The 13,419-nt window shown below is 47.4% G+C and overlaps 1 protein-coding gene across 1 annotated transcript; it reads left to right on the forward strand.

Annotated features, from left to right (window-relative positions):
• Positions 1 to 1,025: 1,025 nt before the first annotated feature.
• Positions 1,026 to 13,254, forward strand: Aaas (aladin WD repeat nucleoporin). The gene is made up of 16 exons (XM_021183085.2): positions 1,026 to 1,303; positions 1,705 to 1,832; positions 4,279 to 4,334; positions 4,631 to 4,722; positions 4,867 to 4,913; positions 5,663 to 5,761; positions 7,055 to 7,198; positions 11,109 to 11,229; positions 11,495 to 11,619; positions 11,739 to 11,799; positions 11,935 to 12,025; positions 12,138 to 12,231; positions 12,303 to 12,370; positions 12,652 to 12,733; positions 12,822 to 12,906; positions 13,008 to 13,254. The coding sequence occupies exons 1-16, from the start codon at positions 1,181 to 1,183 to the stop codon at positions 13,230 to 13,232; spliced, it is 1,641 nt and encodes a 546-aa protein (XP_021038744.1). The 5' UTR covers positions 1,026 to 1,180; the 3' UTR covers positions 13,233 to 13,254.
• Positions 13,255 to 13,419: the final 165 nt, after the last annotated feature.

Raw genomic sequence — 13,419 nt, forward strand, 5'->3', positions numbered from 1 at the left:
AGCAACATAGCCAGACCCTGCCTCAAAACAAAGCCTAGGGCTGGAGAGATGGCTCAGCAGTTAAGAGCACTGACTGCTCTTCTAGAAGTCCTGAGTTCAATTCCCAGCAACCACATGGTGGCTCACAACCATCTGTAATGGAATCAGATGCCCTCTTCTGGTGTGTCTGAAAACCATGACAGTATACTCATATAAATAAAACAAATCTTAAAACAAACAAACAAACAAACAAACAACAAAGCCTAAATAAGACAAAGTCAGGGTGGTATGTATCTCAAGTTGGAAGAGAACTATGGAGTGGACATTCAGTGATCCTCCTGACTGTACCTCCCAATGCTGGGATTACAGATCAAAGTCAACGGTATTTGGAGGCAGGGGCTTGCTAAGCACTCTACACTAACCTTTTATTCCTGTCCACATCCTGTAGGCATTACAGCCTTGGGCCAACATGCCCCGCCAATGTCTGGTTTGTGTGTATTTTGGTCCAATCTGTATCACTTTGCTACTGGTAGTTCAACGGTGCACTTTTGGGGTTATTGTAAGGATTATAGAAGCATTTGTTAGTGATGTACTCGGGAATAGTTACTGTCCTTCCAGTGTCCGTCTCTTTCAGGACGCCTTACCTGGGCTCTGGGTTCAGCAGGCATAGCACTGTCTCCAAAAGTCCGTTCTGACTGTCCTCTAAAGTTTTTTTTTTTTTTTTTGGGGGGGGGAAGCTCACTGGTAGGATGACATAGTCTGTATTTTCCTCAAGGATATTTACGGGAGTTGGAGAGTTTAATTAGGTACTTTCCTAAACCTGGCTTATTTTGGGCTTTTTCCGTACTAAGTAAGTGAGTGGGAGACGCTGCTGGGGATTCAAAGTTGGAAAAAACAGTAGTCTCACAGGAAACAAACCAAAACCAAACCGCGGCGCTCCTTACGCCACAGGTCGGTCCTCGGACGTGTCAGCGTAGTGCCAGCTCCGTACGCAAGGGGGCGCGCCAGGAAGTCCCGGAAGTCCGTCTCGAAACCCGACACGGAACTTTCTTCCTTGCACTTCCGTTCAACTTCGCGCAGTCGTTTGTCCTGTACGGCTACCCGTCCGCATACGAATCTAGCCCGGGAACTAAGATTCCGGGGAGCTCAGTCGTCACCAGCCGGGAGCCTGTCGATTCCAGACGCCCTCCGGACTGGCAAGATGTGCTCCCTGGGGTTGTTCCCCCCGCCGCCGCCTAGAGGTCAAGTCACCCTGTATGAGCACAATAACGAGCTGGTGACCGGCAACAGCTATGAGAGCCCGCCTCCCGACTTCCGGGGCCAGGTGGTCCGGGTGGGGATGCGGAAAGTGGGAATAGAGGCGACGCGGCGGGGCTCTCTCACAAGTGATTGGGAACGGCATGACTCCCACGGGAGACTGGAGAGAACGAAATACATTTTAGGGCCTGTGTTGCCCAGTTAGGCATGCCAAGGCATGTGAGGAAGTTCTAGGAGGGGTAGAGAAGATGAAGGATGCTGTCCATCAGGTCTTCTCTAGTGTCAATCTTGTGAAAAACGATTGTGTTTTGCAGATGAGGACTGAAAATTTTCTGTCCCACAAGTGTTACATTTGTGGGTATGGGAAATGGGGCCGTGGAATCTCTTATGCCATAGGTTGGAGATGGCAAGGAGTTCTGCTAAGATTTGGGGAAGAGACTGACTACCTCCCTCTCTTCTGAGGTATAGTGGATCAATCTTCCTGTCCTACACCTGACCAAGGATCCCCTAAAAGCCCCCGGGAGGCTGGACCATGGTACAAGAACTGCCTTCATCCATCACCGCGAGCAAGTGTGGAAGAGATGCATCAATGTTTGGTGAGGCATGGCAAACAGTGGCTTAGGCCATGGTCTACGGAGACTGCTTTTGGGCACCTCTTGAATGGCTGCTTATTGCAGTCTGTGTCTTCATATTACCACAAATCATATTAGGTGATCCATCTTTATTGTAAAACTCAAGGGTGTACCAGAAACCTCATTTATCCCTAATAGCTTGGCTTGATTTTACAAACCTGCTCTCAGCATCGACCTCATTTGCTTTTATCTGAAGCTCAGGAAAGTTAGGAAAAGGTTGAATTGATTTGTTAATATGTAGGACATGTAAGAAAGCTGTGTTATCTTTTTTTTTTTAACTGTACATTTGGAAAAGTTACATAATTACTGTGACCTAAAGCCAAACCCCTTTAAACCATGGTGACTAAATAGATACAAAGCACAAAGAAGCACTTCCTGGCACATTAATCCCTTGATGCGTTTGCCATTACCATTATTATCATTGCCATTATCTGTAAAAAGAATCCCTGGCAATTATGTTCCTGGGTTCATGAGTTTGCTTGTTACTTTGTGAGTTGTTGCCAAATAGCCTTTTATCCAAATTTTACATACAGGACTTGGGATATAGCTCAGTTGGCAGAGTGCTTGCCTGGCATGCAGGAAGCCCTAAGATCAGTAACTAGCACCACGTAAAACTAGGTATGATGGTACATGTCTGTAATCTCACACTAGGCAGGAGGAGCAAAAGCGCGTGGCTATTCTTGGCTACATTGCAAAATTGAGGCTAGCCTGGACTTCATGAGACTATCTCAAAACCAACCAACCAAACCAAAAGCAAACAAAACAGAAACTGGGCAGTAGTATTGTGGGTGATGGTTAAATTGCCTATGGAAGCACCTAGCCCAGTGCCTGGCATGTTATAGATGTATTTGCTGATATAAATACTGCTTGCTGTTTCTCAGAATATTACTCAGCCTTACTGATACCTTAATTATTCCTCCAGTCTATGTATTCTGCTCCCTAAGTTTCTCAAACTTGTCTCTTTTATATCCTGAGAGTTCAGGCTACTTCACCTTTTTTTCTGAGGAGTCCTTAAGTAGCTTCTTTCTTTCTTTTTTAATTTTAATTTTATTTTTTTATTTTTCGAGACAGGGTTTCTCTGTGTAACAGTCCTGGCTGTCCTGGAACTTTCTTTGTAGACCAGGGTGGCCTCAGACAGATCTGCCTGCCTGCGCCTCCTGAGTGCTGAGGTTAAAGGCGTGGGCCACCTTAAGTCGTTTCTTACCTGATCCCTTTCTCCATTCTGGACTCCTCTAATGTCCAAACTGATCTTTCTGAAGTGCTCTTGTGATTATTTGTTTCCCTTGCTGAAGACACTTTGATGACTTTCCATTCACTGTTTGAAAGTATGGTTGATTCCCCCCTCTCCCTCCCTCCCTCCCTTTCTCCTCCACCTCCTCTCCCTTTTCTCCCTCATTCTCTATTTGAGACAGGGCCTCATCTCAATCAGTATGTAGCCATGGCTGGGTGAACTCACCACTTAGATCAGTTTGGCTGAGGACTCACAGGGTTCTTCCTGCCTCTGCCTCCTGCAAACCGGAATTAAAGGTGTTTGCCAGCACGCCTGGCCAAGCCCTAACTGACTTGCTCAGAAATTCTACCACTTCCAGTCGTTGAAATTTAGTTGCCTCATCTGTAAGTGGGCAAAATGTCATTTAGATTAACGTGATAAATAATCTAATGTCCTAAATAAGTTAAAGGGCAATATATATATATATATATAAGTGCTTGATGCATAGTTGGTACTCACTAAAAATATAATACCTCCTTTTTTGTCTTTGTGTTTGTTTTGTTTAAAAAAGTTTATTTATGTATATGAGTACACTGTAGCTGTCTTCAGACACACCAGAAAAGGGCATCGGATCCAATTACAGATGGTTGTGAGCCACCATGTGGTTGCTGGGAATTGAACTCAGGACCTCTGGAAGAACAGCCAGTGCTCTTAACCGCTGAGCCATTTCTCCAGCCCCTTGTTTTGTTTTCTTTGTTGAGACAGGTTTTCTGTGTAGCACCAGCTATCTTGTTCCTCACTCTGTAGACCTGGAACTCAGAGATCGGCCTGCCTCTGCCTCCCAAGTGCTGGGATTGAAGCCATGAGTGAATACTACCCCACTTCCTAAAAAAAAAAAAGAGATAATGCTTCATCCCACCCTGGCAATTGTGTTGCCAAGGATCTTCAGCTTTTATTCTTCCCAGTTTTACCTACCCAGTGTTGGGGTTACAGGCATAAGCTACCACATCTGATTTTATATGCTAGTGGGGATTGAATCCAGGGCTTTAGTCATAGCACGTTAAGTACTCCACCAACTGAGGTGCACACATTCCCCAACCCTCTTATCTTTAGTATATGTTTGTTGAATGAATGAAAGAAACCTACTAGAGGGACTTGCTACAGGGTCAGAGTAACTCTTTGTCTTTTTCTCCATGTGAGGCATGATGTGGGCCTTTTTGGAGTCCTGAATGAAATTGCGAATTCAGAGGACGAAGGTAAGGCTCCCCTCCAGTCCCTTCTGTCTGTAAGCTTATCTCCTTCCCATACTTCCCAACCTCATTCCAACACCTGTTAGCCTGTTTTTTTTCTGTCAGCCTCTCCTTTTAGCCTGTTTTCTGTCACCTTTTCTTCTAAGTACCCAGATAATCAAAGTGGGTACTGGGGAGATGGTATCCAAGCCCATTCATTGCTGTGCACAAGGACTGAAGAGCTTTGACTCTGTCCTCACCCAAGAGCAGGGCCAGTTATAGCCCTGTGCATGATGCCATCAGAGCTGTCTTTTACCTCACAGTGTTTGAGTGGGTAAAGACAGCCTGCAGCTGGGCCCTGGCTCTCTGTGGCCGTGCCTCCTCACTCCATGGCTCCCTGTTTCCACACCTCTCAGTAAGTTTGACTTCTTCCCTGCCTCTTTCCTTTGTGGGCGGGGCTGGACGTGATGACTCAGAGGGTGGGCGTGGTCTAGCTCCTCTGGGAATGTTGATTAGGTGAGCTCCTTCTGGATGTCATGTCTATTTGCTGTGTTCTTAGCTCAGGAGTGAAGATCTGATTGCTGAATTTGCCCAAGTAACTAACTGGTGAGTGCACAAACTCTGGCACCCTGTAGGACAGGATTCCCGAACTGAAAATTCCTTTGGGGAGAGAGGTGAAGGCCAAAACTCCTCTCTGCACATTGTCATCCCTGTTCTGTTTCGTGTCAGCTTGGTGTAAGTAGAGTCATTTGCAGAGAGGAAGCTTGAGGGAAGCTGTGGGGTACCTTCTTGATTGATTGATGTACGATTGATGACCTGAGGGAAGCCGTGGGGTGCGGTGATTGATTGGTGATTGATGACCTCCTCACTGTGGTGGTCCTGGGTGCTGTAAGAAAGCAGACTGAAATCTGACCTAGCTGTGATTCCTTTTAACCCCAGCACTGAGGCAGAGGCAGGTGGATCTCTGAGCTGGAGGCCAGCCTGGGCTACAGAGTGATTTGTTGGTAGTTAGAGCTACATACTGAGACACTGCCTCAAAATACAAAACAAAAAATCCACCCACCTACCTATCCCACCCCATCTCCCCAGAAAGAAAGAAGAAAGCAGGCTGAGCAAGCCAGCAAGCATCATACACCGTAGCTCCTGCCTTGCCTTCCTGCCCTGAGTCCCCTGGATGGTGGACGTCAGCCCTTTACTCTCCAGTTGTTCTTGTCATGGTGTTTTATCTACCGTAACTAAGACACCACCCTCCCCACCCTCACAAGGACAGAAGAAAGCCTGAGCACCCTTTGCTCCTCGTTGCTAGGCTGTTGCCGGGAGGTACAGCTGCCAACTGGGTGCTCATCCCACCGCAGGTCCAGCTGCTGTTTACGGGTCTTTGCCTGGCATCCTCACACCAACAAGTTTGCAGTGGCCCTGCTGGACGACTCCATCCGTGTTTATAATGCCAACAGGTGCGTGTGTGCGTGTGTGCGCAAGCAGGGTCAGGTTCAGACCGGGCTCACTTCCTGCTGGCCTTGGCCCGGCACTTCATGGGCTAGTAGTCCATAGGGCTCCTTCCAGAATTGGGGTTGGGAACACTGGATGTGTCTTTTCTGCATCTAACTTTTTTTTTCTAAGGTAGGATCTCTGCTGGCCTTGAACTCAGAGATCCCCCTGCCTCTGCCTCCCAAGTGCTGGGATGAAAGAGATGCACCCTGACTCCTGGTGCACATCTAAGTCTGACTTTACTTATGCTTCTGTCTCGCAGTACCCAGTGCTCCTGACCCAACCCCTGGATGGACTCCTCCCTCCCTGTGGTTTCCCCTGAGCTGAGAATCAGACCCAGGACTTAGTACAGGCCGAGTACCAGGCTTACCTCAAAGCTACATCTTTAGGCCCTGAGTTAGATTTCTTCTGTGTTGGTTTTACTTTAAAAAAAAAGATTTATTTATTCATTTACTGTATGAGTACACTGTCGCTGTCTTCAAACACACCAGAAGAGGGCATCAGATCCCATTTCAGATGGCTGTAAGTCGATATGTGGTTGCTGGGGTTTGAACTCAGGACCTCTGGAAGATCACTCAGTGCTCTTAACTGCTGAGCCATCTCTCCAGCCCATGGTTTACTTTTAATCTTTTGTTTTACTGTTTTTGTTTTTTTTTAAGATTCATTTTATTTTATGCGAATGGGTATTTGGCCTGAGAATGTACGTGAATGTGTACCATGTGCGTGCCTGGTGCTATGAGAGGAGTTATAGACAGTAGTGAGCTACCATGTAGGTGCTGGGGACTGAACCCAGCTCCTCTAAAGGAGCAGACAGAGCTCTAAGCCATCCTTCTCAGCCCCTTCCCCCAGTATAGCCCTGGCTGTCCTAGAACCTGCTCTGTAGACCAGGCTGGCCTCACTCAAAGATCTGCCTCCTGAGTGCTGGGATTTAAGGTGTGTGCCGTGACACCGGGCCTGTTTGACCTTCTTGAAAATTGTTTTAAATTTTATTTATTTATTTTTGATGTGATTGAGTGTTTTGCCTGCTTCCATGCTAGAAGAGGGCAACTTATCCTCTGGAACTAGAGTTACAGACAGTTGTCAGCTACCATGTAGGTGCTAGGAACTGAGCCAATGCCCTTTGGAAGATCAGCCAGTGTTGTTAATCGCCGAGCCATTTCTCTAGCACCTTGTTTTGTTTTTTTTTTTTTTTTAGTGGGACTCGGGCTCTTTGAGCTCCGAGCCTCTGCTTTGACTTACTTTCCTGCCTCTGTATCCAGCACTATAGTTCCCTCCCTGAAGCACCGTCTGCAGCGAAATGTAGCAGCCTTGGCCTGGAAGCCCCTCAGTGCCTCTGTCTTGGCTGTGGCCTGCCAGAGCTGTATTCTCATCTGGACCCTAGACCCCACTTCCTTATCTACGAGGTGAGTCGTGGCATCCTGTCCTGACCTTTCTGAGGGTCACGCCAAGGGCCCATGGGGTGTGCAAGTTATTCCCGTGCTGCTTCCTAGGGCTGTGGGAGAAGCAGATCTAAGGTCAGGTGGGTGCTAGGATGCTCTGTGTAGACAAAAGGGACAGATTTAGAGGCCTCTGGGATTTGGGAGAACATGCCTGTGGGTCATACACTGCCAGCCAGCCAGAGGTATAACAGTAGAGCAGGAACAAATACAGACATGGGTAGAAACCATAAAAATGGAACAATCCTCAAATCCCAGCACTCCAGTGGCAGAGGAAGGAATCGGATCTCTGAGTTCAAGGTCTTCAGGCTGTCTGGGACAGTCAGGGCTATACAGAGAAACCTTGTCTCAAAAAAACAAAAACAGCCCCCCCCCCCCAAAAAAAAACAAACAAAAAAAAAGCAAACCAAAAATGTTGGGACAATACCATGAGAAGTAAAATCAAAATCAGAGAATTCTAAAATTAAGAATAAATAAGGAAACCTTAGCCAGGTGGTGTTGATGCACACCTTTAATCTCACTGCACTGGGGAGGCAGAGGCAGGTGGATCTCTGTGAATTTCAGGACAGCAAGAGCTGTTACACGGAGAAACTCTCGGGGAAAAAAAAGCACATACAATTATTGTATGTGGGCACACATGTGATAGGTCAAGTGTGGCGGGCGGTTTTGGGGAGTTGATTCCCCCTTAAACTGTGTGGGTCCCGGCTGTTGTCTGAACTCAGATCTTCAGGCTTGACTGCTGTCTCTGTGCTCCCTCCTGCTCCCTGCTCCATTCCTGTTTCTTTCTTTTCCTCCCCTGCAGCCCTATTTTAGCAGTCTTCCTAGAGAATTTAGGAAATTACCAAGTTTAAGTATGGTTTTGTTTTGTTTGTTTGTTTTTTGATAGTGTTTCCCAGTGTTGGCCTAAAACTCACTATGCAGACCTGGCTAGTTTTGAGCTCACAGAGATGGACTGGCCTCTGCCTCCTGTGTGCTGGGATTGAAGGGTGTACCACTGTGCCCAATGTATTTCATTCTGTTCTCAGCTCAGTGGCTGAGTTGGTGTCTGTGTCACCATGTCAGACTTTCAGAACTGAGAAGCTGATGTCTGCCCATTCATTTTTTTGCTTGTTTGGTTTTTTGGGGGCGGGGTGTGTGTGTGTGTGTGTGTGTGTGTGTGTGTGTGTGTGTGTGCGCGTGCAGGGTTTCTCTGTGTAGACCTGGCTGTTCTGGAGCTCACTCTGTGGATCAGGCAGCTGGCCTTGAACTCACATAGCTCTGCCTGCCCCTGTTCCCTAATGGGAACCACCACCGCCTGCTGTCCGTTCCTGTTGACTGTGCTCAGAAATTACTTGAATCTCACCAGTAGTTCTCTTCATGCTTGGCTTGGTTTTGTTTTTTTGTTTTTTTGTTTTTTTGAATGTTCTGTCTTTTTTTTTGTTTGTTTTTGTTTGTTTTGTTTTGTTTTTTCGAGACAGGGTTTCTCTGTGTAGCCCTGGTTGTCCTGGAACTCACTCTGTAGACCAGGCTGGCCTCGAACTCAGAAATCCACCTGTCTCTGCCTCCCAAGTGCTGGGATTAAAGGCATGTGCCACCACGCCCATAATGTTCTGTCTTGAGTTGTAGTTATTTAGGGAAAAAAAAGTCTTTTTAATTGTACAAAATGGCACAAAACATCGGCACTGGTAATACTGAGTCATGCGTCTTTGGTTGTTTTTGAGGCAGGGTTTAATTAGGCAACTCTGACCGCCAAGTTACATATAGATAAGGCTGGCTTTTTTTTTTTTAAAGATTTATTTATTTATTATATGTAAGTACACTGTAGCTGTCTTCAGACACTCCAGAAGATAGAGTCAGATCTTGTTACGGATGGTTGTGAACCACCATGTGGTTGCTGGGATTTGAACTCTGGACCTTCAGAAGAACAGTCGGGTGCTCTTACCCACTGAGCCATCTCACCAGCCCAAGGCTGGCTTTTAACTCTTGACCTTCCTGCCTCTCCCTCTCAAGTGAAAGGAGTGTACCGCACACCCTGCTTCTTTTGGGAAATTTTTTATAGTGAGGTTTATTTTACTTCTTAAAAATGTATGTGTATAGGTGTATGTCTGCATACCATGTGCATGCAGTGCCTAGGGAAGCCAGAAGAAGGTGATGTATCCTGGGGCTGGAGTTGCAGATGATTGTGAACCACCATGTGGGAGCTGGGAATCAAACCAACCTGCATTCTCTGGAAGAGCAGCCAGTGCTCTAATCCACATAGCCATATCTCCAGCCCCTTTCCTAGGAAATTAGAATTTCTTTTAGGGAGAAGCCAGCAACGTTTGATGGAAGAGTAACAATTCTTGTAGCAGGGATGCTACAAAAGACAGGCTGCCCTTTAAAATGTTTATATCTGAGGGACTTGGAGTTGGTGCTGGGGACAAGAGGTTCAGGATACATGATGCCCCCTTCTGTCCATCATGGGCACTGCATGCACATGGGCACTGACAAGCATGCATGCAAAACACCCAAACACATAAATCAGTAAAAGATGTATTTTTAATCACGTGTGTGTGTATGTATGTGTGTGTGCGCGCGCGCGCACACGAGTGTAACTGTGTGTGTGTGTGTGTGTGTGTGTGTGCACATGAGTGTAACTGCCCACAGAAACAGTGGAACTGGACATACAGACACTTGTGAGTTGCCAGACTTATGTACTGGGAATCAATCTTTGGTTCTTAGGAAAAAAGGTACAGACTCTTAAGTGCTGAGGCATCTCTCCAAATTTTTAATCTTTTTTTTCCGAGACAGGGTTTCTCTGAATAGCCATGGCTGTCCTGGAATTCACTTTGTAGACCAGGCTGGCCTTGAACTCAGAAATCCGCCTGCCTCTGCCTCCCGAGTGCTGGGATTAAAGGTGTGCTCTACCACCGCCCGGCGTTTAATTTTTTTTTATTTTTAATCTATGTGTGCACTCATGTGGTGGCATAGGCAACTTTTTCTTTGTTTTTTTGAGACAGGGTTTCTCTGTGTAGCCTGGCTGTCCTGGAACTCGCTCTGTAGACCAGGCTGAGCTTGAGTCCAGAGATGCGACTGCCTCTCTACTGCCAGAGTGCACCTTACAGCCCAGAGAGCAGCGTTTGGGAGTGGTTCTATATGTCCACTGTGGTTTCCTAAGATAGAACTTTTATAATACATATACATCCACACACACATATATATATGATCTATTTAATATAATTTTTTTTTTTCAAGACAGGGTTTCTCTGTGTAGCCATGGCTGTCCTGGAACTCACTTTGTAGACCAGGCTGGCCTTGAACTCAGAAATCCGCCTGCCTCTGCCTCCCGAGTGCTGGGATTAAAGGCGTGCGAGACCACGACCAGCTAATATAAAATATTTAACATATAAAATATATTTAAAATACACTTATTATATATTTATACTTTTATATAACATGTATTCTATGCCATATTATATATAATATATAATGTGTTATACATATTTATAGATAAATACAATAACAAAGTCAAAGGTTGGGCAGTGTGCCATATAGACAATCTAATGTGCATTTGAAGAGGTCTGAGGAGCAGGCTACAAGGAGAGTGGAGCCATTAACAGTGAACTGGAGCTTCGAGATGACTGACTTTTCTGTCAGTGATCTGGGCCTCATGGCAGCTAAAAGGGGTTACTGCTGGGTGGAAAGGGGAGAACCCAGGCCATGGCTCTGAAACAGCACTTGGTGATGGAAGTACGAGAGGGCATTGGCCTCTGGGCTGGACTTAGAGGTGGTGTGAGCACCCACAGTGAGTGCTGGGACCGAAATCGGCAACTGTTCTCACAGTCATCAGCCCCCCCCCCCCCAATGCATTTGATGGTTTACTGTTTTCTCACCACATCCTTTTGTTTATCCCTGGCAGACCCTCCTCTGGGTGCGCCCAGGTGTTGTCTCACCCTGGGCACACACCAGTCACCAGCTTGGCTTGGGCCCCCAATGGGGGGTGGCTGCTCTCCGCCTCACCTGTAGATGCTGTTATTCTGGTGAGTTGGTTCCCACCCCTCAGACAAGAGCCTTCCTTACCTGGTGGTGGAAAGCATGAGGGACCTGTGTGGTTGTTGTCTGTCTTCAGAGTTTCACCTGAGCTCTGCCAGCTCTCACTGTGACCTTAGACACGGGTCTTTATGTCCAGTAGTCCGGTTTCTTGCTGCTTCCCCTTCTCTGGGGATTTGTGTACGTAAATGGGTAGCCCACCATGAGCTGCTTGATAATCTTTTGAGTTTCTGTACTGAGTTCCCTCTATCTCAGGTATGGGACGTTTCAACAGAGACTTGTGTCCCCCTTCCTTGGTTCCGAGGAGGAGGGGTTACCAACCTGCTGTGGTCCCCAGATGGCAGCAAAGTCCTGGCTACTACTCCTTCTGCTGTCTTTAGGTGAGTAGGTGAAGAGCTAGGGGAGCGAGGGAAGAACCCAGAGAAGGGCACTTCGCTTCCCGGCCAGCCCAGGGGTGGAGCCTGAAGGCCCTGCTGTAATCTGGCTTTCTTTGGTTTAGAGTCTGGGAGGCCCAGATGTGGACTTGTGAGGCGTGGCCAACTCTCTCAGGGCGCTGCCAGGTAAGTGAGGACTATATGGATTCACAGAAGCTGGAAGGGAAGGGACTTCCCCTGGGCCTGGACCTATGGCTCATCTTCTCCCCTGCTTTAGCCCTCCTGTAGATCCATCTCCTGTCTTTTCCTTCCTGTCCCCAGACTGGCTGCTGGAGTCCAGATGGAAACCGACTGCTGTTCACTGTATTGGGGGAAGCATTAATTTATTCCTTGTCATTCCCAGAACGATGTGGTGAGTTAGGACATTTCAGAATGCAGACTCTCTGGGGTGGTCGGAGGAAGACAGCAGTTATAGGGCACTGAGGGCTGAAGGGAAGCACAGAAGCCAAGGATACTGCTTACAGGAACAGGGAAAGGACATGTTGGAGGTGCAAAGTCAGCAACCATCGTAGCAGATCTTTCTGAGACAACAATTCAGACCCCAGATGGAGAGGAGAGGTGAGTCTGAGTAGCTGTGGGAGGAGGGATGAAGTGGGAATGAGCCACACTCAATGCTTGTCCTGTTACAGACTCGGAGGAGAGGCCCACTCCATGGTGTGGGACCCAAGTGGTGAACGTCTGGCTGTGCTCATGAAAGGTAAGGAGCAGAGAGAATGAATGGGCTGTCTTTCTTTGAGAAAAGGTCACTGTGTAGCCCTGGCTGTCCTGGAATTCACTGTGTACATCAGGCTGGCCTTGAACTCACAGGTCCACCTGTTTGCCTGTGATGGTATTAAAGGTGTGTGCCAATACACTCAACTAGACAAAGGGGTTTCCTAAGCCACCGCCTAATAGATCTTGACAGCACCGGGCTGCTGTTGTCTGCCTCGGGGACTCTGCTTCCAGAGTCCCCCGTATTGGCTGACTCATTTCTTACAGGAAACCCACAGGTTCAGGACGGGAATCCTGTTATCCTCCTTTTTCGAACTCGAAACAACCCTGTGTTTGAACTGCTTCCCTGGTAAGTGCAAGCTGACATTGGGGCTAGCCACAAAGACCTTCCCACATCCAGCCACCTTTTGTCTTCTCACCTCTTCTTTTTGCCGAAGTGGCATTATTCAGGGGGAACCAGGAGCCCAAGCTCAGCTCATCACTTTCCATCCTTCCTTCAACAAAGGGGCCTTGCTTAGTGTGGTAAGTCGGCGAGGGCTAGGCTGTGTGTGTGTGTGCGTGTAGGTGTCTTCAGGACAGCTGGAGGCCCAGGTGGTGATGCCTTTCTTTCCCATTCTCTGCAGTGCTGGTCCACAGGCCGAATCACCCACATACCTCTGTACTTTGTCAATGCTCAGTTTCCACGCTTTAGCCCAGTACTTGGTCGAGCCCAGGAGCCTCCAGCTGGAGGGGGAGGCTCTATTCATGAAGTGCCACTATTTACTGAGACATCACCAACCTCTGCTCCTTGGGACCCTCTTCCAGGACAATCATCTGTTCAACACCACTCCCCTCATTCCCACTTGTAAATAAAGTTTTTGTTTCCACTCATCTACCAGGATGTAACCAGAGTGTGTTGCTAGGGTGTAAGATGGACCACTGGTTAGATCCTGCGGTCACTGTCCAGCTGGTTGGGAACTTGATCGAGTTATGTACTCCTACGATGGTTTCTCTCTATTTCTTAAGGATTTATTACTTACCTGTTTGTGTTGCCTG

The sequence above is a fragment of the Mus caroli genome, unplaced genomic scaffold (assembly GCF_978045245.1).
Source record: "Mus caroli unplaced genomic scaffold, Mus_caroli_1 scaffold_16, whole genome shotgun sequence".
In the NCBI taxonomy this organism is placed as follows: domain Eukaryota; kingdom Metazoa; phylum Chordata; class Mammalia; order Rodentia; family Muridae; genus Mus; species Mus caroli.

Bases quoted from the DNA above. Each gene is read 5' to 3' on its own strand.
- Aaas (XM_021183085.2), top strand. From the start codon at position 1,181: ATGTGCTCCCTGGGGTTGTTCCCCCCGCCGCCGCCTAGAGGTCAAGTC. The intron at 12,371-12,651 runs GTAAGGAGCAGA...CATTTCTTACAG, and splicing joins TCTGGCTGTGCTCATGAAAG to GAAACCCACAGGTTCAGGAC. The intron at 12,907-13,007 runs GTAAGTCGGCGA...CATTCTCTGCAG, and splicing joins AAGGGGCCTTGCTTAGTGTG to TGCTGGTCCACAGGCCGAAT.